The sequence below is a fragment of the Mauremys mutica genome, chromosome 1 (genome assembly GCF_020497125.1).
Source record: "Mauremys mutica isolate MM-2020 ecotype Southern chromosome 1, ASM2049712v1, whole genome shotgun sequence".
Classification (NCBI taxonomy): Eukaryota; Metazoa; Chordata; order Testudines; family Geoemydidae; genus Mauremys; species Mauremys mutica.
Window position 1 is genome coordinate 134,740,827 of NC_059072.1, and position 25,445 is coordinate 134,766,271.

At 48.1% G+C, this 25,445-nt stretch overlaps 1 protein-coding gene across 1 annotated transcript in view; it reads left to right on the top strand.

Annotated features, from left to right (window-relative positions):
• The first annotated feature begins 3,865 nt into the window (after nt 1–3,865).
• Nucleotides 3,866–25,445, top strand: part of LOC123363537 (CD59B glycoprotein-like) — a 72,028-nt gene continuing 50,448 nt past the window's right edge. The window contains exon 1 of the mRNA XM_045004639.1: nt 3,866–3,942. Within this exon, the coding sequence (XP_044860574.1) occupies nt 3,894–3,942 (49 nt within the window). The 5' untranslated portion in view covers nt 3,866–3,893. The remainder of the gene's footprint in view (nt 3,943–25,445) is intronic.

Sequence of the window (25,445 nt, forward strand, 5' to 3'; positions counted from 1 at the left end):
AAATTAATGTTAGTGCCAAATCATCAATATCAAATAACCTTTCTTCACTACACCAATCATACTAAACTTTGAGTTTCCTGACTTTTCTTAAGGTTCTGTTGCACTAAATCCATCATAACCTGCAAATTCTCCTTAAAATGAGTGACATACTCCCCTACTGTTGTCCTGTTTCCTCAATACTGCCTTCCCAAGAGCCTCAAATCAAATCTAAGGGTCTGCTCACCTGCCTCCCACACAGGAGATCAAAGGGGGCAAAGCCAGTAGACTCTTGGGATACATTTCTGTATGCATGTAGAAGAAAAGGTAGTAAAAAGTCCCAGTTGTTTTCATGCCTGGAGACATACATTCTCAGTACCGCCCCATTTAAAGTTCCATTAAATCTTTCCAACTCAAAGTGGACTTTCACTAGAGGAAGAGTCACAGAAAAATCAGCCAAAGCTAAAATATTTAGACTTTTGCCAGGAGGTCTGTCCTCTGCTCTTACCACACTTTGTTTAACCTAAGTGAGACTTGTGATGCCGTGTCCCTCCATCCTGTACACTCAATGCCATTCACTCAATCAATTCTTCACGACCTTCCTAAGGCTCAGTTCTAATATAGTTTACGAGGCTATTCTCCTCCACTACAATTTCCTCTGAAATCAAGGTGGTAGCATTAGCACTCCCGGTGGTAGCATTGGCACTCTCGGTGGGGGTTGTGGGTGTAGATTCTGGGGTGACTAAGTTTTGGGCAAGTTGGTTTTATATGGCCAGGAGCCCCAGAGTGATGGCAGATTGCCTGTTTTCCCTTAGAGTAAGAGATTTTAATATCTGAGCTACCTTGATGTTTTTGTTTTTTTTAACAAAGTTGGGGTTAGGTTTATTCCTAGACTCACTCATCCCCTTTGACCTGGGGAGCAGAGGGATTACCTTTCCCTTGAGAGTTTGCATCCCTCCTCAGCCCTTGACTCAATGTACTCATCAGCAATTTCTGTTGCATTCAAAATTTGGATTTTTTTTTGTCACAGATGGCCACTTTTACTTCATAAGTGAGTATCCATAACAATTGCTCTTGTGCCATTAAATCAAACAGCTTGTCATAGCGATCTTCAGACCCTGCCAACTATTCATTTTTTCACATAACTATGCACCGTATACACATATTCCACATGAGTGATATTGTCAGACATTTTAAGATTTCTATACTTCAGTCAATAGGACTCAGGAGTGATCTTAAACCTTTTCAATACAGATACTTTAAAGTTCTTATACATCACTCACCTCCATTTCATTAAAAACTTGTCCAGCTTTTCTAGTCAACTTGCTTAAGAGGATAGGCATCCATTTATCTTTTTGGAATCTTATGGATTTGTCACAGTCTCTCAAACCTGGACAGGAATTCTTCAATGCAGTCAGTCTCATGATCAATCGGACAGGCTTTCTCCCATTCCTTGCTGTTCAGAGGGAATGTTGCCACAGTCTGAGGCTGCTCCTTTTGCTTCCCCAGACCTTGGAGCTGCAGTGTGTGAGCTCCTGTCTTAGCTGTTAGCTGCTCCATGAGTCTTTGGTGGGCTCTCTCCTCAACTTCCTCACTTTTGTATGGTTATGATATATTTTGTACAAAGTAGGTCTTGTGAGGTATCATTTGAAAACTCAGAATCTGCTGAATATTATTATTTTGTTGAAGTGTGTGTAACACTGCATGGAAAATTATGAGACTTTGTTATATGATTATTATTGAAACATGTTGTAGTTCTAGGTAATGCCCACAAACCTACTTTTCAGAGACAGACACACTGGCAACTCCAGACAACAGAGTCAGGTGGGCCATCACATACTTAACTGGCCATCTGCCAGCAGTGGAGAAGGTATAAACCAGACATTTATATTGCATCCTGAAGAAAGTTCAAATCTCACGTACACAGGCAATTTTTTGTCTACACAGAATCATAGAACTTAAGATCAGAAGGGACCATTATGATCATCTAGTCTGACCTCCCGCAAGATGCAGGCCACAAAAGCTGACCCACCAACTCCTGAAATAATTCTCTCCATTGACTCAGCTGTTGAAGTCCCCAAATCCTGATTTAAAGACTTCAAGTAGCAGATAATCCTCCAGCAAGCGACCCCTGCCCCATGCTGCGGAGGAAGGCGAAAAACCTCCAGGGCCACTGCCAATCTACCCTGGAGGAAAATTCCTTCCCGACCCCAAATATGGCGATCAGCTGAACCCCGAGCATGCAGGCAAGACTCTCCAGCCAGACACTCAGGAAAAAGACTTTCAATATCCCAACATTGACCCTCGGTACTAATTACCAGTGGTCGCACGTTATTGACCTATTGACTAAATCATGTTATCCTATCAAACCATTCCCTCCATAAACTTATCAAGCTTAATCTTAAAGCCAGAGGGGGGCCATCCTCAACGGAAGGAGGAGGGTATAAAAATAAAAGACAGTGACCTCCATGTCACCCCTCTCCTCCTCCATCTCTCTGCTCACGGCGTCAAGGAATATCTGAAGAAATTCAACTGGGGGTGGGTGCCTGTATGAAAGGCAAACTAGTCTGTGAAGTGTTGCATCTTATGGTGAGAGAGACATTTTGCTTTTAAGTTCAATTAGGTGTTAGCTTGTGGTTTTATCTATTTCTCATGCAACCAATTCTGACTTCTATGCCTTACCACTTATAATCACTTAAAATCTATCTTTCTCTAATTAATAAACATGCTTTATAGTTTTATCTAAACCAGTTTGATTTAAGTGTTTGGGAAATCTCTACTTAGGTCAACAAGCCTGGTGCATGACCATTACCCAGTGTTGGCATGATGAACTATCTATGAGCTTACACTGTCCAGGAAAGTACTGAACAGTGTAAGACGCACATTTCTGGGGCAGCAAGGCTGGGACTGGGGATATACTGGTCTTGCCCGATATGTAATTCATGGATGGCTGGGCCTAGCATTCATGTTCTCAGCTGGGAGTGACTTTAAATACTGGTGACTGTGAGTAAGAAGAGCTTGAAGTGGTTGCTGTTCAACAGCAGAGCAAAGTAAAAGGCATCCAGGCTGGAGAGCTAAGAGGACACAGCAGTCCATCAGTCCAGACTGCACCCTGCGGAATGTGAACAGTGACCTCAGTCCTCTTGCAGACTTTACACATCCTGTGTCCAAATACAAGAGTGCTTCATCATGAGTAGATTGTGCAAACATTCAGGCAATGTGTCCCAGGGTCCCCCTAGGTTTAACAACCACCAAGACCGAATTGCATTGGCTCAATTGTGTTATTCTGTGTGACAGTCTCTGGTGGACTAAATCAACAGTACCCTGTGCACTGCAAGAATGGCATCTAGTTATGTACTGAACTTCCAATGTCCTGGAGAGAAAGCCCTTATACCACATATAATATCCTTAAAATACAAGACAAATATTAACTAAAGCATAGAATGTTCAGCAGAACTTTTCCCCATCGCTCCTCGTTATGTCCCTTTACAATCCCTAAAAAATTCACTCTACCTCCATGGTGTTTACACTTTCAGTTGTCTAAAGATTGTTACCATGTTCCCCACCCAAGTCTTTGTCATCACTAACCCCAGCTCTGTGTACTTAGCAATTTTGAGCTTTCCTCAGTGGTGAGGCCCTCATCTCCTGGTGGTTTTTGTGGCTCTTCTCTTAATTACTGGTACTGACTCAGGTATCTTTCTGGATCTGAGGTGAACACAGGGTTCCAGAATGGCAGGCCAGAGCTTTCTAGTAAGAGAGTCCCACATCCCTGCTCTGAGATGTGCTGACTCTCCACATGCAGTCCACTACTTAAACTACCTTTTTAAAAAAAATTCCTGCCATCTCGTAACACCAGCTCCCCAGACTGACTGCTCGCTCTCATCCCCAGGTGTCTGTTTAAAGCCTTTCTACACAAAATGAGGAACCTGATTGTGTGTGCGCTCGCCCTAGCGCTGATGACACAAGGTGAGTCCCCCACTTGTAAACCCTCTGTTGCTTCTCACCATCCTTCATGTTTTCCTAACTGACCTTTTTGTTCAATATGAAACATTAGAAAGGAAAAGTTAGACAAAGGGTAGTTCTACATTTACGGCAGGGTGTAGGGTACAGATGTTGTATGCCCAGCTAACACGGCTATAAACAGCAGTGCAGGCAGTGAGACACTGCTTATGTGAGTAGAGTGCTCTACACACCTGAACCCTAAGGTGTATACACTGCACAGATCTCTACTCACCCAAGCCATGCCTCCCTGCACTGCTATTTTTAGACATTATTGTCCCACTGCCTTCCCGCTGTGGAGCTTTCCTCTGCTGCAGGGAAAGACTCTGCTGGTGGGAAAAGGCTCTGGCGGGTTCTCCCCCTGCCAGAGCATTCACTGCTGCATCACAGTGTGGATGCCCCCCGCCTTATGCAGCTTGTTGCTATGCTCTGCATACCCCACGTTACCACAAGTTCAGACAAGTGTAGACAAGATCAGACACAGATCCACCCTTCTCTTGCCACCAAATCTGCATGTTTCCATAGCTAGATATCTATCTATGCTACTTATAATCACCCCATTACCACAGTATCAATCATCTCACAATCCTTGATGTTTTTACCTTCACAACACCCCTAGGAGGCAGGGCAGTGCTATTATCCCCATTGTACAGATAGGGAACTGATGCACAGAGTCACTAAGTGACTTGCCTAAAATCACACAGGAAGTCTATTGCAGGCCAGAGAAATGAACCCAAGTCTCATAAGTTCCAAGCTAGTACCCTACTGCAGGGCCACCCTTCTGTTCTATCTACCCTGCCCCCACAAAGAAAAATTGGTGGGAAGGCCTTGCATTTCAATTCACTCGTGAGTGGAAGAAGGGATAGGGTGACCAGATGTCCTGATTTTATAGGGACAGTCCTGATTTTGGGATCTTTTTCTTATATAGGCTATTATCCCCCATCCCCTGTCCTGATTTTTCAAATGTGCTGCCTGGTCTCCCTAAGAAGGGACCTTGGCATTTGTCCTGTTGACCCTCTGTGTTTTGTCTCCTGTCTCCTTCAGCTGTTCTGTCTCTGGAGTGTTATTACTGCCCTAATGGAGGAAGATGCCTCACCACTCAGAGATGCAGGGTGAACCAGGATCAATGTATTACCATGTTCTTCCCTCTCACTGGTAAGTTGAATAGAGTCAGTGGAACAGGTTGGGGTCACAGACATCTCAGATTATAGATTCATAGACTTTAAGGTCAGAAGGGACCCTCTTGATCATCTAGTCTGACCTCCTGCACATTGTAGGCCACAGAATCTCACTCACCCACACCTGAAATAGACCCATAATCTCTGGTTGAGTTACTGAATTTCCCAATTCATGGTTTAAAGACTTCAAGTTACAGAGAATTTACCATTTAAACTAGTTTAAACCTGCAAGTGACTCATGCCCCATGCTGCAGAGGAAGGAAAAAAAATCCCCAAGGTTTCTGCCAATCTGACCTGGGGGAAAATCCTTCCTGACCCCAATTATGGTGAACGGTTAGACCCTGAGTGCATGGGCAAGACCCACCAGCCAGACACCTGGGAAAGAATTCTCTGTAGTAACTCAGAGCCCTCCCCATCTATGTCCCGTCACCAGCCATTTGAGATATTTGCTGCTAGCCATTGCAGATCAGCTACATGCCATTGTAGGCAGTCCAATCATGCCATCCCCTCCATAAAGTTCAGTATTGAAGCCAGTTAAGTTTATTGTACTCACTGCTCCCCTTGGAAGGCTGTTCCAGAACTACACTCCTCTGATGGTTAGAATCCTTCGTCTACTTTCAAGCCTAAACTTGTTGACCAGCTTACATCCATTTGTTCTTGTGTCCACATTGGCGCTTAACTTTTCTTACTAATATGATTGCTGAACCTTTTACTATTGGTTAATCCCCTTTGCAAGGTCCAACTCTGCTTGGCTTTTGGCAGGTCTCACTTTATCCCCGCACTTTCTGACCTCTGAGAGGGAGCTTTCCTTGCTGATCTCTCCCATCTTCCATGCCTTGTAAGCTTTCTGCTTTCTCTTAATCACCTGTCTGAGATCCTTGCTCATCCAGCTTGGTCTGCAACCCTTCCCTACAAAATTTTTACCCTTGCTTTGGATGCAGCCTTCAATAGTTTCTGCAACTTTGATTTACATTAATTTCAAGTCTCCACCTCATTCAGATTCTTGAGTTCTTCAGTCCAGTCCACTTCCCTAAATAATTCCCTTAATTTTTTGAAGTTTGCCCTTTTGAAATGAAGGATCCTAGTGAAGATCTATTTTTGTTTATCCTTCCGTTTAGTTTAAACTGAATTAGCCCATGATCACTTGGACCAAGATTGTCCTCTACAACCAGCTCTTCTATGAGGTCTTCACTACTAAAATAGCATCACCTCTTGTTGGTTCAGTGATTATTTGGTAAAGAAATCTGTCAGCTATCACATCCAGGAAAAATCTTGGTTCTCCCATCTATATCTGGGAAGTTAAAGTCTCCCATAATCACACAATTCCCAGTAGTATTTTTTTCCATTAATTACATTAAAGAGGTCTCTATACATATCCAAATCAGATCCTGGTGGTCTGTAGCACACCCCAAGCACTATCCCAGGGAAACATCTAGTAGCTTTCTTCCCCAAAGTGATTTCGGCCCAAACAGATTTTGTCTTGTCCATTCTATCACTCCTAATTTCTTTACAGTCTACCTCATCATTGATATACAATGCTACTCCACCACCTTTGCCTTTATTTCTGTCTTTCCTGAACAGCACATACCCTTCAATACCTGTAACTCCAGTCATGACTACTAGTTCACCATGTTTCTGTTATCTCTATAATAGCTTGTTTCACTTCCTGCACCAGTAGTTCTAGTTCCTCCATTTTGTTACCCAGGCACCTGGCATTGGTGAACAAACATCTTAATTGTTGCTGCTTGGCTTTGCCCACAGTCCTCGCCCAATGGAGTACAGTCATTCTACTTCCAGTATTGCCTACCTGACTGTTAGCTTCATTGGTATTGGCACTACCTTTCCTCTTAATGGCAATTCTCCTAATCACTGTGGTTCCTTTTTCCATCGCTGTATCCTCTCTTACTTGATTTTTCTCCTGCTCAATGACAGAATTGGGTGTGGCGATTACATGAGCATCTCCCAACCATCTTCCCCGAGTTCCTAGTTTAAAGCTCTTTTAATCAGTTGTGCCAACCTCCATCCCAGAAGTCTATTTCCCTCCCCACTCAAGTGGAGTCCATCCCATGAGAACAGTCCTCTGTCCATGAATGCCTCCCAATGGTCAAACATCCCAAAGCCCTTCTTATAGCACCACTGCTTAAGCCATCTGTTCATCATCATAATCTTGTCTCGCCTTCATTTTCCTTCACTAGAGAAGGGAAAAATCCCACTAAAGATCACCTGAGCCTCCATTTCCTTAGGCATCTTCCCCAGCCTGGCATGGTCTCCCTTGATACATTCCAGTGTGAATCTAGCTTTATCATTTGTTCCCACATGAGGGGGGAATCAGTGGAGTCTTTCCTGCTCCCGTTAAGATCCTCTTCAGTTTCAGGTCCACAGCCTGTGTCTTAGCTCCTGGCAGACAGCACACCCTTTCTGTTCTCCGGATCAACTCTGGTGACAGGCCTGTCTGTTCTTCTTAATAAGGAGTCCCAGTCACATAGACTGGCCTCTTCCTGGTCATGGGTGATTCTCTGACCTTCCTCCTGTTCTGTCTGTCTGCAAGTCCTCTTGTCTTTTGTTCTTCCTGGCAATCTTCTGTGAGTCAGCCTGTATCCTCCTGGGGCTCTGCACTTTGAGTACCTACATTGACTCTTCCCCTCTTCTTCCAGGTCCAGCCACTCTTCTCTCCTTCCTTGCCCTCCCTCCTTCAGTTACTACTGCCTACTGTGCCCCTACTTCATTGTCCAAGTCAACAAACCTGTTCCTGAGCTCTATTTCTCCTTCACTAGCCGGTCTTTTCCTCTGCCTGGTTCTCATAGTCACATGCTTCCACTGGCCACTTTCCTCAACCAGCAGTCTCTCCTCCAAGTTCTTCAGTCCAGCTTGCATCTGCACATTTTGATTTTTCCCTTCAGCCTCCTCTCTCCTTCCCTCCATCACCTGCTTGAATGCCCTTCGAAACTCAACCATAGTTTCCACCTGCATCTCCAAACCTCAGATCTTCTCTTCCATCAGCTCTATCAGGCAGCACTTAATACAAACAAAGCTTTTTTTAGCTACCCTCTCCAGGATCACATACATCCCAGAGCTTCCACATCCAGTCATTTTCATTGTCTCTTCCATTCCTTCGGTCACTACCACTGCTACTTCTGTATCCATCATAGTCTTCCCACCTAAACCCCTGTCAAGGAAAAATAAAAACAAAAAAACAAGACCAAAACCCCAAATACCACAACAAAACACCACACCCTCCCTTCCCCAAAGTCCCACTCAAACTCCCCTGTTTACAGCTCTGTTTGCTGGCTCCTGTGATATGAAGCTAAGTGTATATCAGCCATGATGGGTCAGGCCTAGATCTTTGACCAAGTTCCCCAACCATGGATGAGTGTGGGAAGGGCCTGAAGAGAATTAACATTGAGAGCCCAGCCCAACCCTGCCCATTGTACCCAGAAGAGAGCTGCTGGATAACTGTTATGGTACCACAAGAGGCAATTAGGTGTGAAGATGGGAAACCGAGAGACAAAGCAACAAGGGAAGAGGGAATAAGTGGTGGCCTCATCCAAGTATGCCCAAGTTATTCCATCTTCCCCTCTCTCTCTCTTTCTGTCTCCCAGGTAAATTCGCTAAGCGATGCTCCTCGACGTATGAGTGTCAAATCTTGAAAGCAATAGAGGGGCCGGCACTGAAGGTCATTTGCTGCGGCACTAATCGGTGCAACCGATAGACAGGAGCTCCTGCACATTCAAGACCAACACCAGCAGGGTGAACCTCTCCCCCTGCAGTGTGACTGGAAATCCTCACTGAGGGGCCTTGTTGCCATCTCTCTCCCCCACTTTATTCTTATTTTAGAGAAGAACACTTGTTTGCCATGGATGTTTTCAGCTGAGTACTAGTGACTCCATGGACAGCACTAATAAAAAAGGATATTTCAGCCCCAGATCAGCTGCAGTGACTTTGGCTTTATGTCCATTTACTAACATTTTTTAAATGTGACAACCTTTCCTGTTTAATTAATACACATAAAGGTGGAGGCTGATAATGCAGGTAACAGGTAGGTGGTGCAAGCTTTCCCCATATACAGTGCTGTCAATTATGATCTGTAGCACACCTGTCACTCCACTCCTGGATTTACTTGTATTTCTGCCAGCTCATCTCAGTCCTGTGCCATGGTATCTCCTGTTATTCAGTCCTCAGTAACTTACATACACCCACACAGAGTACTGCTACTTCCTTTTATTCCAGCACCGGGGAAGTACCTGCTATTCCAGCCTTGGAATCCTCTCACAGCTTTGCCAATGACCTTCTAACTTGCCCTGGAATAGCCCCTGTTATTCCTGTTCTGGCCTCCCCACAGATATCTGCCAATGCCCCCCAGTCCTTCCCTACAGTATCCCTTGCAGTTCTGGGCTCCCCACCCAGCTCTGCCAATGCATGTGGAAGGATTCCATGAAACCTACTGAGATAAAATTTCTGAATGAAGATGACCGTACAGCAGAATACAAGTTTCAAGTGAAGACTGCCCTTAAGGATAGTAGGACCTAGTGGTTAGCCCACCCCATCACATGGCATGGTTTTTTGAGGGTTTGAAAGGCCCAGTAGATATACATATAAGGGCCTAATCAGGATATGGATAGAGAAGAAGTGGTCTCAGGAATGAATGCTGCCTGGAAGGTGTCACTGTATCTTGAAGGGCCTGGGGCTAGGAGCCTTGCAGAGAGGGTTACTCCTGGGGGAATTCTGCACCAAAAAATAAAAAATTATGCACACAATATTTTAAAATTCTGCAAATGTTATTTGTCAAAATAACACTATATAAATCAGACCCGTTTCAATTATTTTGGTAATTTATTTCAAAATACCTGTCAGCAAGTATGTCTGCAACTATACAGACACACACATAATTTCATTCCGGTGTGTATTAACAGGGGTGTCATGTAAGACCCAGGAGGTACTTGTCATGCTGTATTCACCACTGATGCAGCCTCAGCTGCAGTGTTGTGTCCAATTCTAGGTGCCACGCTAAAGAAAGATGTGGAGAAATTGGAGAGAGTCCACAGGAAAGCAACAAAAATACTAAAAGGTTTAGAATAACCTTACCTATGAAGAAAGGTTAAAAAAAATTGGGCATGTTTAGTCTTGAGAAAACACGACTGAGGGTGGACCTGATAAGTCTTCAAATATGTTAAGGTCTGCTATAAAGAGGATAGTAGTCAATTGTTCTTGTTCCACATTCAGTGGACATGGAGAAGTAATCGGCTCAAGGAAGATTTAGGTTAGATAATAGAATTTTTTTCCTAACTATAAGGGTAATTAAGCTCTGGAATAGGTTTCCAAAGGAGATTGTGGAAGACCTGTCATTGGAGGTTTTTAAGAACAGGTTGGACAAACCCCTGTCAGGGATGGCCTAGGTTTACTTGGTCCCTCCACCGCGCAAGGGGCTGGACTTGATGACTTCTCCAGGTCCTTTCCAGTCCTATATTTCTGTGATGCCTTAAAATATTGTAAGAACACTTAATTTCTTGTGAAAGCGTAATGTCTAGTATATACACTTGTACAGGACTAATGACAGTTACACATCTGCAGCGTCCTGAAGTAAAAGCTTTCACAGAGTGACAAAGTGTATGGGCTGAATCCTGCCACCAGTCACATGGGCGTGAATTAAGAACTCCACTATCTTACAATCACTCTACATTCACTGTGCACTGGTGTAAATGATTATAAAGACACAGGTCAATGGAGTATATGGCCCATCATGTTGAGTTCTACCCTCAGTTACGCAGTGTTGCCAACCTCGAGTTTTGGAAATCATGAGTCAGAGCCAACAAACAATGAGCTTGTCTTAAAAAAAAACCTTTGAATATTCTGCATAGCAAGGAACCACCTGGCTGCTTCCCTGAGTCCGTGTGTTAGTTATATGGCTAAAGAACAGGTAGGCCCTATCCACCATACTGCCATGATCTGCTATATATTTCAGAGTAGAGTGTTAAGGCTGGTGGAAGACAAAGCCAAATATATAAATAAAAGTCAATGAAAAAATAGATCGGCCTCTTTTCAGGGAAATTGCCCTAGAGTTCTACAAGAGATAGACCCACATGCTACTTGCTCACTTTCTTTATAGAGACCCTGTAGTTGTTAGCTAAAAGGAGAAACTTCCCTCAATCAGCAAAAAGAAGGGAATACATATTGGTAAGTGGGACACCTCCTAATCAGTACACATACATGCAGACACAATCCATAGCAGCCACACTGCTGCAGCACTGCACTCAAGCTCCTGGGTTTCAGTGCTGATGTTAAACTGGGCTCTCTTCTGGTTGTCTGGGCAGCCCAGCCAGAACTTAGAGCTCTTGCCATTTGGTTTTCTACGTCAGTGCTTGGGAGAGTTTCCCCACCTCTGTGAAAACAGGCCTGAACATCAAGGACTGGGTGGGAGCTACTGGGGAAATGTGAAATGGCTGCCATGTTTATGTGTACAGATTCTCAGCTAAGAAGTCACTCACTGCACAGTGCTACACTGACCCAGCCCCATCAGACATGATCCTTTGCCTAGATGCAAACCTGGATCACTCTTCCCCACATCACTACAGGAGGCTTCATATGCCTTCAGCTGGTGCCTCTCTGACACTTCGCTTAGAGGGATTTCTTTCTGTCTCGTGTTTTGTCTCCTTCCTTCACTAGCAGCAGAAATGCTGAAATGTGGATGGTCCAGAGTAACTATGCTGACAAACCCATCACCACAACACCATGTTCTGGTAACCCAGGGACTGCAGCTGTTCTTTTACTTCTGCTATAAAGAACAGATAGAAAAAACATTTCCAGCTGCTTCCTGGCTAACCAGCCATAAGCTGAGCTCTTCCACCTGGCCATCACATCCATGAAGCCTGAGGAGGGTGGGAGGAGTTGAGGGGACCAAGTGAGGAGCCTTTAGCCAGGGAAATAAGTCCTGCAGGTAGTTTGAGATTAAGGTTTATTGGATGAAATGTCTTCCAGCACTGGGAGAAAGTGTCTGGGATGCCCATCCTGGAAGGGCTGATTTCCTTTCCTTTCAGATGCTTAACCCAGTTGCCACTCAGACTGTAAGACCAGAAAGAACCATCATGATTATCTAGCACATCACAGGTTACTGCACATCACCCACCTGCTTCTGTAATTAGCTTGTGACCTTTGGCTGAGTTACTGAAATCCCCAAATTTTGCTACAGGTGGTTAGAAACCTTCATGTGAACCTGGTCTGGACTACCAAAATCAGACTCTTCTGAGAGAGAGCATTAAGACCTTGGGACCTCCTCTGGATGTCGGAGATTTCAGGACATTAAAGGACACTGTTTGCTGATAGAACTGCTCTAATTTCCATCTACTCCTTATATAGGATCTGCATGGGTTCATTTGATGGCTGCCCACCTGGGCTGACAGGTGATTGTGCAGGAGCTTAGTTCTGAGCATGGCCCAGCCCCTCGAAAATGTTGTGTTCAGTGAGAAGATCAGAGTTCACAGTCTTAGCTGGATCTACACTTCACTCAGATTTAAGTGGTATCCCATTGGGATAGGAAGCTTTGGTCAGCTATGGGGAAGGGGGAAAACTTTGGGGGTCTGTTCTCCTGTTATGTGTGTCATGCCTTTGTTTGTGTCCCAGTGAGAAAAATCCTTGTGTCAAATCAGAGGAAAGAAGAACCAGCTCATTGCTAATTCTTGTGGCTGCTACATGTTAGTAGCAGCAACTTCTGACTATCTTTTTATTGTGTTGAAGGAGCTGAACACCTGAGGACTGCTCACAACAGGCTGGGTGGGTGTGTTGTGGGAGGAGAAATGGATAGTGTCTCTAGCAAGGAGTAGAGAGAGAGCAGGTAGGGAGTATTCAAAAGCAGAAAAATCTGGGTTGAGGTAGCCATGTATCTGGTATATTTCATTCCATAACTGAGCTCTAAGGTTTTTTGCCTAGAGCCCTGCACACCTGTATAGACCCAGACCTGATTCCTTAACCAATAGTATTTTGTGGATCAGTAGACAATCCTTCAGGAATCAGGCCTGTCCTTTGGGCAGTTCATCTTCATGCCCAAAGTGTGTACTGGGGATTGGCTAAGGCTGGGCCAACCATTTTGAATTATCTGCAAGAATAAATGGCTAGAATGAGGCCATCAAGATGGATTTTCTTGGCCTGCTGCTCATAAGCAGAGCCCAGGAGGCGTTTGAAGAACTGACACGAGAGCCCAGGGGAATATGACTGTGTCGAGGATGCCGTAGAACAGTCTGCACCAAACCACAGACTCTGAGTAGAACCAAACAGCCTTCAACAGCCAGAGACAAACAGAAAGGAGAATCTGCCTGCAATCTGGGGATATGCCCTCTGTGGGCTAAAAAGGGATGATTTAAAATTTTGTTGGTAATTTAGGAGTAAGGCAACAGCATCTCCTCTCATAAGCCACAGACCTAGCTAATCAAGAGGAAACAGTTTAAAATGAGCAGAAATTGCTTTCTTTGTCTCTTGGTTTTCTAGAGAATCCAAGTACATGAAGCCTCCCCAAAAGGTGATATGTGGTCTAGAGGTGTTACAACCTGAGTGAATTTGCCTAATCACCTCCCACTGTTCTTAGTTCCTGGAGGAGCTGTAGTTACCCTACCCCTGCAATTACATACAATCCTTGGTCCACAATGATGCATAAAATTAACATGGTTAGATTTACCTTATTGAATTAAGGTTTGTGGAAGAAACTGCAGGAAATTGCCATTATCTGTCACAATCATTGATTTCCACCACAGCTTCAACAACCACCACCCACCCATCAAACTCTCTCTAGAACACTCCCACACAGCATCAACTTCATGGACACCACAGCCAGCTTCAACAAGGGAACCTACAGACAACGATATACAAGAAACTCACAAATCTCCACATTTACCTCCACAGATCCAGCAACAATCCTCACATACACCAAGAAATCTGTTATCTCCAGCCAGGCCCCAAGTGCCGACCCCATAGCTCCAATTGGCTGGGAACCATGGCCAATGGGAGCTGCAGGGGCAGCGCCTGCAGATGGGGCAGGGTGCTGAGCTGTCTGGCCACACCTCCGCATAGGAGCCGGAAGGGGGACATGCCTTTGCTTCCAGGAGTTGCTTGAGGTAAGCGCCATTGGGAGCCTGCACCCCTGAACCCATCCCATGCCACAAGCCCCGGCCCCAGCCCTCCGAACCCCTCAGTCCCAGCCTGGAGTACCCTCTTGCACCTCCAACCCCTCATTCCCAGCCCCACCCCAGAGCACGCGCCTCCAACCAGAGCGCTCACCCCCCCATTGCACCCCAACTCCTTGCTCCAGCCTGGAGCCCCCTCCTGCACCCTGAACTCCTCATTTCTGGCCCCACTCCAGAGCCTGCACCCCCAGCCAGAGCCCTCACCCCCTCCTGCATCCCAACCCCCAATTTTGTGAGCACTCATGGCCCACCATACAATTTCCATACCCAGATGTGGCCCTCCATCCAAAAAGTTTGCCTACCCCTGATGTAAAGTGTGAATACAGGAGTGCATTCGGTCACAGTATCAAACAAACAATTACAACCCATATTTGATGGGGACCACATCCTGAAAGGACTCTTTCCTGTCCCCCTCATTTGACTTTCAGACAACTCTCAACCTTGCCAAGCTCATCATTAGAAGCTTCCCACAGACCAAGACACACCAGCTCAAAGCAGCGCCTGACACTGCTAGAACAGAAGCAAAACCTGCAGACATATCTCCACAGCTAACACGATCAACATCCCTGTAGTGAGGTGACAACTCACCGACACGGTACCTCCTGCTGGTCATCTCAGGAATTAGCTCTTTCCAGCCCAGAGCGCTCACTGCAGGCCGGTGTTCCGCCTGCCGCTGGCCCCCGTGTCCCTCCCAGACCTCGGTGCCCTCTACTTCTGGGTTCTGCCCCCAGCAGCCACCCACTGTCCCAGGGTAGACCCCAACCCTCTATCCCCACCTCACTTCAGTGGTTACTGCCAGTCACCATCTAGTCCCCACTCCCTGGGGCGGACTGCAGTCTGTAAATCACTCATCAGCAAGGGAGTTAAGACCTGCTGCCTTTGCCTATGCCTGGGCTGTCCCTCTGTAGCCCCAATACCTATTTGTAGGACTTTAACTAGACCTGCAGCCTAGGGTTTTGCTAGGCTGGAGCTCCCCAGCTCCCTCTGCCCTTCCCCAGCACTGCGTCACCTCAGGTGCCCTTCTCAGCTCCCAGGCAGCCAGGTCCTTCTCCTTCTGAAGCTAGAGAGAGAGTATGTTTTAGCTTCTGGCCCACAGCCCTCTTATAAGGGCCAGTTGGGCCATGAGTAAGCTGGCCACAGCTGTGGCCGCTTTCCCCCATCAGCCTACCTTTTCCCCACTGCAGCACTCTCCAGGGCTGCTTTAACCCCTTCAGGGCTGGAGCGGGGTGGCCACCCCACTACAATCCCCCACAACACAACTTTCAAGATACACGGATACTACACACGCCTATCACAACATGTGGTGTACCTAGGGTTATCAGGTAGCAACTGCGAAAAAATGGCACTGGGTGGGTGGGGGGGTAATAGGTGCCTATATAAGAAAAAGTCTCAAAAAATGGGACTGTGCCTTTAAATACAGAACATCTGGTCACCCTAGGTGTACCTCATCCAGCGCATCAAATACCCTAGAAGCGACATATAGGGGAGACATGGCGGTGTCAAGTGCCCCCCTAGATTGGCCTGCCAGGGGCAGGGAGGGAGAGTGGCTCTGTCCTAATCTCCCTGAGCATCTCCCCCAGTACGTTCAGCCTCTCTCCCTGGCAGCCAGGCAGAGAGTGGGACGGAGCCGCTTCTGTGTGAGAGAGCCTGGATGAGAGGCAGAGCTGGTTCTAAGCTGGGAGTCACTGGGGGATGCTGCAAGGAATTCTCCCCCTCTGCTTTTCAGGTGAGTGTTACTTACAGGGGAGAGTGTCAGGCTCTCAGGCAGAAGCAGCTCCATCCCGCTCCCAACCCAGCTGCCAGGGAGAGTGGCCAAAGTTGTGGGGGGAGGGAGGCATAGGTAGAGAAGGATGTCTTCCCCCCCGCCACACACACACACACACACACCCGGTAGGTAACATGAGGTGGAGACAGTGCTGGGGCCAGGGCCGTCCTTAGGCATACACAGAATACACACATTTCATGGTGCCCTAGGCAGCTGTATGCAGTGCTGGCTCCAGCGGCCAGCCCCCCTGCTCCACGCCTGCCCTGCCCCCATTCGACCCCTTCCCCCAAGCCCCTGCCCCATCCCCCATCTTGCCACCCCTGCTCCACCCCCACCCCTTCTCCCAAACCCCCTCCCACGAGCGACATGGCCCATGGGATTAGTGGGGGTACTGGAGCTGGCAGAAGGGGTTGGAACTGCCCCCTTACTCCCCACTGGGGGCAGGAAGCAGAGCGACCCAGCCCCAGCCCGCTCCACTCCTCCCCGCCAGACCCCAGGTGCGTTGCTCCGCTTTCCGCTGCTGGTGAGTGCGGGGGTGGGCCTGACCCCTTCCTGCAAGCTCCCTCCCACAAGCAACAGAGCTGGGGGAGTGGAGCGGGCTGGGTTGCTCTGCTTCCCGCTGCCACCGGTGAGTATGGGGGGGTGGGCCTGACTCCTGCTGCTGGCGCCAGGACCCCCACTAATCCCCCCCGCTGCCCTGGGCCTCCCTGCCCTGCTGCTGCCCGCCCCCACAGCTCCTGCCCCTGCAGCCCTTGAGTGCAGGCCTCCCTCCCCCCACAGAGCAGCCACTCCATCCGTAGGGGGGGTGCAGGTGCTCAGGCTGCGTAGGGCACTACCATAGATAGGGACAGCCCTGGCTGTGGACCCAGGCTGGGTGCAGACCGGGAGGAGTCACTGAGCAGGGGAGACACATGGGGAGGTCACATGTCCTCACCTTTAGTTTGTGCCCCCTTAACATGGGGAGGCACCAGTCATCTTAAGCTACACTCTCAGATCAACTCGCACAGAAAAGTGATAAAAGACAAAAAACCATATCACTCATGGGTGAACACTTTTCATAAAATGATCACTTCATATTTGACCGCTCAAATCTCATCCTCAAAGGAAATCTGCACACCACCTTCAATAGACCAGCCTGGTAGCTTAAACTGAGAACTCCACTACACACCAAATATCATGGACTCAATAGAGACATTGGTATTGTACAGGGAGATTTTGACAAACCAGTAAAGTGCCCGAAACCACTATTGCTTATTGCTAAAAGCAGCCAAGTCAGCAGGCCGTAAATTGGTCATGCAGCAGCCTCAGCTTAACCAAGGCAGAAGGGGAGTGGGGGGTTGGGTTCCACAGAAAGGGCAGCTTGACCCTGCGTCCTTCCTGATAAGAATTGTGTGGAGGTTGCTGATACATGCATTTTAGGGGCCTCAAGGCTGCAAACTTTTGGGGGGAGGGGGAGAGAAAAAACAAAAAACACTTGGTTAATCAATAATCAGAAGAAAACATCTTGCTTAACCATTAAAAAAACCTTGTTAAGCAAGCAGTTTCAAGTGACGTGTCATTGTATTACTAATGCATAAATAAGGGGGAAAAGTTTGAGGTTTAGTCTCTCCCCCTCTGGATGCATCTTGTGTTCGCCACTGGCAGGCTGCTGTTGTGCCACTCAAGAGCCACATTCTGCTTCAGTAATTATCAAGGGTTGGGGGTGTTTTACTAACCTGTTGCAGACGTGTGTAAGTGCTTGAGACTAAGTAAAGTTTAGCTCAAGCGAAAGCACTTTTGTGTTGTCCTGTTTGTGCCAGCTATCTATCAGTCAGATGGCCGTGTCTCCCCTGTTTTATATCCTGACATCAGGGCTGGCTCCAGGCACCAACCCAGCAAGCAGCTGCTTGGGGTGGCCAATGGTGAGGGGCTGCACATCCATGTCTTCGGCGGCGGGTCCCTCACTCCCTCTCAGAGCGAAGGACCAGCCGCCAAATTGCCACCAAAGACCAGAGCGGCGGCAGCAGAGCTGCCACAGATCGAGATCGCGGCTTTTTTTTTTTTTTTGCTGCTGTTTGGGGCAGCAAAAACTCTGGAGCTGGCCCTGCCTGACATCACCTTGCACAGTAAAAGTTACCAAGAGCTTTGGGTTGAAAGAACCCTGGGTAACAGAATTTGGAGGCCCTAGCAAGGAGTGGTAGAGAGGAAGGAGAGGAATGGTACAAACAGTTTGTAGTTTGTCCATTGCAATAGGAGGGAAAAAACAGCGGGGTGGGGTTGCTCCCTACAAGTTCCTGTGTCATAGTTTGCGAGTTAATTTACGGATACATTACATTATTGGGACTCAGAACTCAGGCTGATTGCCTGCTCAAGTGGAGAAATTATGTCCAGAGACAGAGAGCCAACTCCAGGACACAGCCCCAAGGATCAGAGATGCCAGACCTTAACCCTCTGGCAATGACACCGTGCAGAAACTGGAGTCCCCCAGCTAGACCTGATTCTGACTGGCCATCAAGAAAAGTTCATCTGTTTTATTGGGAGTGGTGAACACTGTATGTGTAGCGTGTGCAGTCTGTTTTTGGTGATTGTTAATAAATAGAGGTTACATAGGATGTTACTATGTAGGGCCCTTTCACTGGTAAAAGACCCCATAAACCCACAAAAGATTAAGCCCTGAGTCCACAGGGAAAGGGTATTTGCCTGGAGCTCATGGAAGAGTGGAGCCCGGAGTCCACGGAGGGGTAAGTTAGGTGCTTTTCTCCTTGAGCCCTAGGAACTGGGTAAAGGTGGGTGCCCTTGAATGTGTGAGTAACAGAGAATTTTGTGCGGGTAACAAATTTGGTGGAGAGAATGTGGGCAGCCTAAGGTCTTTTGGACTGAACTGATAGAGTCTAACACAGTAAACAATAGCAAAGTACCTGTGCCTTCGGTCAGAAAGGGTTGCTACCTCTCTGGCAGAATGACCACCTCAGAGTAACAAGAGAAAGAGAACAAAGAAAAGGGAGGGGTGGGGGCTAATTGAGGAGTCCACCCTCCTTGCTAAATGTGGGACAAAGCTTGTGCCCATGGGAAGGGGCAGTTCAGCGAATAAAGCAGGATCAGACCCAGACAAGCAGACAGGCAACAGATAAAGAGATTGGAAAACAGGTTGGGAGCCCTGAGGGGCATAATGGCAGGAGTAAGGAAAGGAGTAAGTAGGTATAGGCACGGGGAATTCAGATCCCTGGGACAATACTTGGAACGGTAAAATCTGAGGCCTGGTCTACACTACGCGTTTAAACCGATTTTAGGAGCGTTATACCAATTTAATGCCGCACCCGTCCACACTATGAGGCCCTTTATATCGATAAAGGGCTCTTTAAATCAGTTTCTGTACTCCTCCCCAACGAGAGGAGTAGCGCTAATATCGGTATTACCACATCGGATTAGGGTTAGTGTGGCCGCAAATTGACGGTATTGGCCTCCGGGCGGTATCCCACAGTGCTCCACTGTGACCGCTCTGGACAGCAATCTGAACTCGGATGCAGTGGCCAGGTAGACAGGAAAAGCGAACTTTTGAATATCATTTCCTGTTTGCCCAGCGTGGAGCTCTGATCAGCACAGGTGGCGATGCTGTCCCAAATCCAAAAAGAGCTCCAGCATGGACCGTACGGGAGATACTGGATATGATCGCTGTATGGGGAGACAAATCTGTTCTATCAGAGCTCCATTACAGAAGACAAAATGACAAAACGTTTGAAAAAAATCTCCAGGCTATGATACAGAGTCCACAGCACAGTGCTGCGTGACAAGCGTAACGGAAAGCCAAAGAATCAAATGGACGCTCATGGAGGGAGGGAGGAGGTACTGAAGACTCCAGCTATCCCACAGTCCACAGCAGTCTCCAAAAAGTATTTGCATTCTTGGCTGAGCTCCCAATGCCTGTAGGGTCAAACTCATTGTCCGGGGTGATTCTGGGTATAGCTCGTCAATGTAACCCCCCCGTCCCCCATGAAACAAAAGGGAAAAAAATCGTTTCTCGCCTTTTTTCAAGGTCACTCTATGTCTACTGCATGCTGCTGGTAGACGGGGTACTGGAGAGCTAAACAACAGCATCCTCTTCTCTCCCTGGTGGTAGACGGTACTGTACAAAAGGACTGGTATCCGTTCTTGTCATCAGCCCGTGAGTGCTCCTGGCTGGCCTCGGTGAGGTTGGCTGGTGGCGCCTGGGTAAAAATAGGAATGACTCCCGGTCATTCCCTGCAGATGGTACAGAACAGCTGGTAACCGTCTTCATCATAGCAACTGGGGGCTGATCTCCATCAGCCCCCGCCCTTCATGTGTAAAGAAAAGATTCTGTACTGCCTGGACTATCATAGCAGCTGGACGCTGCCTCACCCTCATTTTATCTCAGTAACAAGTCACTGTTTCTTATTCCTGCATTCGTTATTACTTCATCACACAAATGGGGGGACACTGCAACGGTAGCCCAGGAAGGTTGGGGGAGGAGGGAAGCAACAGGTGGGGTTGTTGCAGGGGCACCCCCTATGAATGGCATGCAGCTCATCATTTTTGCGGGATCTGACATGGAGCGGTTGTGCTCTCTTATTCTCTGATACACTGGTTCTCTAGTACACTTGCCCCATATTCTAGGCAGGACTGATTCTATTTTTAGATACCATAAAGGAGGGATTGACTCGGGGAGTCATTCCCATTTTTGTCTTTGCGCCCCCAGCTGACCTCAGCCAAGGGCACCCATGACAGCAGCAGACAGTACAGAACGACAGATAACCATCATCTCATTGTCAATTTACAATGACAGCAGATGGTACAGAACAACTAATAACCGTCTGTGCTATCATGCAAAAGCAAATGAATGCTGCTGTGTAGCGCTGCAGTATCGCCTCTGTCAGCGGCATCCAGTACACATACGGTGACAGTGTCAAAAGGCAAAACAGGCTCCATGGTTGCCATGCTATGGCATCTGCCAGGGCAATCCAGGGAAAAAGGGCGCGAAATGATTGTCTGCCGTTGCTTTCCTGGAGGAAGGAATGACTGACGACATTTACCCAGAACCACCCGCGACAATGATTTTTGCCCCATCAGGCACTGGGATCTCAACCCAGAATTCCAAGGGGCGGGGGAGACTGCGGGAACTATGGGATAGCTACGGAATAGCTACCCACAGTGCAACGCTCCAGAAATTGACGCTAGCCTTGGACTATGGACGCACACCACCGAATTAATGTGCTTAGTGTGGCCGCGTGCACTCGACTTTATACAATCTGTTTTACAAAATCGGTTTATGTAAAATCGGAATAATTCCGTAGCGTAGACTTACCCTAAGCTGATGAAGGTGTCATTTTGGGAGATAAGCAAGTGATTTAAAGAAAGAGTGAGAAGTTAACTCTGCAGAGGCTGGAGGGAATTAAGAAGTTGAACCTTGTAAAAATGCTAAACGAAAGTGTTATAGAAAAAGAATTCTTGGTTTCTCTGCAGCCATTCTGAAGGGAAAATCGGCCCTTTTCCAAAGGAATGTTTGTAAATAAGCCAGGCAAAAAGACAATCTGATTTAAATCATTTGACTGAACAAACTGACCTCAAATGTATACCAGTGTAATCTATGTTCAGCCGTGTAAAAACTAAAGTAGTGTACGGGATGTTAAGCAAAAGAGAGTGTGTGTGTGTGTGTGTGTAAATATATTGCGCAGCTATATGGAGTGTTTAGGACCTGAACCAACACTCCTTGCTTGTAAAACTCTGTTTTGTAGGTTTAAGATAAAGCAAAAACAAAAACCACTTTAAATACTGTGGCAAAGTACCTGCTTCTCCCCAGCTGGCTCAGTCCCTTTTTTCCTTGGGGACACAGGCTTGGGCAAAGTAAAAACCTTCCCAGTCACGCAGGGTCTGGCTGATCCTCCTCTCAGTCAGCCCCTTGCTGTTTTTCTCCCCTTCTGGGGACAGAGTGCAGTCTTCCTTGCTGGAAGAGGGCAGAGCCTTGCTGCACCTATTTGCTGGCAGCTTCTCTGCTTCTCTCACTCCCCCCCTGTTTCCCTGCCAGGGAGGGTTTAAAAAGGTCACCAGCAATTGGGGCCAGCTGAACCAAATTAGTTCCCTGGTAACCCTTGTTCCAGCTGAACCTAATGTCTCACAGCTGCCTCTCCTCAATGGATAGGGAGAAGCCTTTTAACCCCCCTGGGACTAATTCCTACCCCCCCCCTTTGTAGCCATTTGGCCTGGGTTTGCCACATATTCTTCCCCTCCCCCCCCCCCGCTCAACACTAGGGGGTTGGGCTACTTGGGTCGGAAAGCAGTGCACCCTTGACAGGCCATCTGCATTGCCATGTTGGGTTCCAGACCTATGTCGTACTTTGAAGTGAAAGGGTTGAAGCGACAGAAACCATCTTGTTACCCTCGCATTTTTGTCCTTGTTTTGGTGCATCCACTGCAAAGGGGCATGGTCCGTCACCAGGGTAAACCGCCGCCCAAGTAGATAGTAGCGGAGGCTTTCTATGGCCCACTTTACTGCCAGGCATTCCTTCTCCACTATGGCGTATTTCCGTTCCCTAGGTAGGAGCTTCCTACTGAGGAAGAGGATGGGGTGTTCGTCATCTCCAACCATTTGTGAAAGCACCGCCCCCAGCCCTACTTCTGAGGCATCCGTTTGTAGGATAAACTCCTTCCCCCAGTCCGGAGCTATTAGTACGGGGTCTGTGCAAAGGGCCGTCCTCAGATCGGCAAAAGCGGCTTCTGCTGCAGCAGACCATTTTACTATGTCTGGGCCCCGAGCTTTGGTTAGGTCTGTTAATGGGCATGCCCTGGTGGCGAAGTGGGGAATGAACCGCCTATAGTACCCCACTAGTACCAGGAACGCTCTGACCTGTTTTTTCCGGAGTGGTCGGGGCCACTTCTGTATAGCTTCCAACTTGTTGAGTTGGGGCTTCACCACGCCCCTCCCCACTACATACCCCAGGTACTTGGCCTCAGCTAACCCGAGTGAACATTTGGACGGATTTGCAGTCAGTCCTGCCTTCCTCAGGGTGTCCAGGACTGCCTCCACCTTCTCCATGTGTGTCTCCCAGTCGGGGCTATAGATAATGACGTCATCGAGATAGGCTGCCGCGTACTTTCCGTGGGGTCGTAACAGTTTGTCCATTAGCCGTTGGAAGGTAGCGGGAGCCCCATGCAACCCAAAGGGGAGAACAGTGTACTGATATAGTCCTTCTGGAGTTGCAAAGGCCGTCTTCTCCTTGTCGGCCTTGGCCAGGGGGATCTGCCAATAGCCCTTGGTAAGGTCAAGGGTAGACATAAACCGTGCCTTTCCCAATCGGTCAATCAGCTCGTCTATCCTGGGTATAGGGTACGCGTCGAATCGGGACACCTCATTCAGTTTGCGGAAATCATTGCAGAACCTCGTACTGCCGTCCGGCTTAGGCACTAAAACCACGGGACTGGACCATTGACTATGAGATTCTTCGATGACTCCTAAGGCCAGCATCTTCCTGACCTCTCTCCTAATCTCTTCTCTCTTGGCCTCCGGGATCCGGTATGGCTTGATGTTCACCTTCACCCCGGGCTCTGTGAAGATGTGATGGTGAACCTCAGTCGTCCTGCCTGGTTTTTCTGAGAACACATCCTGGTTGCGTTCTATCAGGCTCATCACTTCTGACCGTTGTTCCGGAGTCAACTCCGAGGATATTCCCACCAGGTCGGGCTGGTTGCTTGTAGGGGATGGTGCCCCCAGCGCAACCACCGGAGTTTCTCTATCCTGCCACGGTTTCAACAGATTTATATGGTAGATCTGCTCCAGCTTCCGGCGACCTGGCTGTCGGACCTTATAGTCGACTTCTCCTATAGCCTCTATTAACTCATATGGCCCCTGCCACCTGGCCAGGAGCTTGCTCTCCGCTGTGGGTATGAGCACCATCACCCGGTCCCCTACCTGGAACTTCTGGGTTCTCGCTTGATGATTGTAGTACGTCCGTTGTGCCCCTTGGGCCTTCTCCATATGTTCGCGCACAAGGGGGGCGACTCGGGCTATTCTGTCTTTCATCTCCAGCACGTTCTACAACGTTTCTCCCCAGGTTCGGCTGTTCTTCCCAGTCTTCTTTAGCCAGGTCCAGTATGCCCCTGGGGTGGCGACCATATAACAGCTCGAAGGGGGAGAATCCAGTGGAAGCCTGAGGAACCTCCCGTACAGCAAACAGGACATAAGGCAGGAGGGCATCCCAGTCTTTCCCATCACGACTAATCACTTTCCGTAGCATGTTTTTCAATGTCCTATTAAAACGTTCAACAAGGCCGTCGGTCTGGGGATGGTAGACCGACGTTCTAAGGGTCCGTATATGGAGCATGGTACATAGGTCCTTCATCAGTTTAGACACAAAGGGGGTCCCTTGGTCTGTCAGGATCTCCTTAGGTATTCCTACTCTGGAAAAAATTTGGACCAATTCTTTGGCTATGGTCTTGGACATGGTATTCCGTAGGGGTACGGCCTCGGGGTACCGGGTGGCATAATCTAGCACTACCAGAATGTACTGATGGCCCCGGGCTGACTTCTCCAATGGCCCTACAATGTCCATAGCTATTCGCTCAAATGGAACCTCGATAATTGGCAGAGGTACCAAAGGGGCCCTTAAGTATGGTCCGGGCCCATGTATTTGGCATTCCGGACAGGAGGTACAATATCGCCGGACGGCCGCATAAATGCCAGGCCAAAAAAACCTCTGTAGGATCCGATCAAGGGTCTTATCTACCCCTAGATGGGCCCCAAACAGATGACTGTGGGCCAGATCCATTACCGCCCTCTGATGCTTTCGGGGGACCAAGAGTTGTTCTATAACTTGGTCTTGGACCCGGACTACTCTATATAGCAGATCTTCCTTAATCATGTAATATGGCCCTGGGCCCTTAACTCTCCCCTCCACTGGGACCCCATTTACCTCGACTACTTCCTTGTGAATATTGTGGTATATGGGATCATTGGCCTGATCCTGACCAAAATTCCCGCGTGCGGTCCCCATTTGACCAAATTCTGGGGGGTCTACCTCCGTCTCCTCCTCGGGGACAGCCCCTGGGGAACCAGGCCCAACGATAGGGTTTTGGATGGCCGACCCAGTCCCGCTGTCAGCCGAGCCCCTTCTTTCCCCTGCCAGCGTAGACTTCTGGTACCGGGTCAGGATCCTCGTCCCCCTCCTTTTATCCGCCCTCCGTTCCTTCCGAGTCTTCCTGGGCTTCCCCGGCGGGGAGAACAAATCCTGGCTAAACTCATGGAAGGCTGGGGAAGGGTCATCTATCTGGACCACGCCTTGGGTCCCAGGGTCATTATTTTCTTCTACCTCGTCCCCGGGGAGTAGGCCATCAAACCCCGGGAAATCTCGTCCGATAAGGACAGGGTACGGG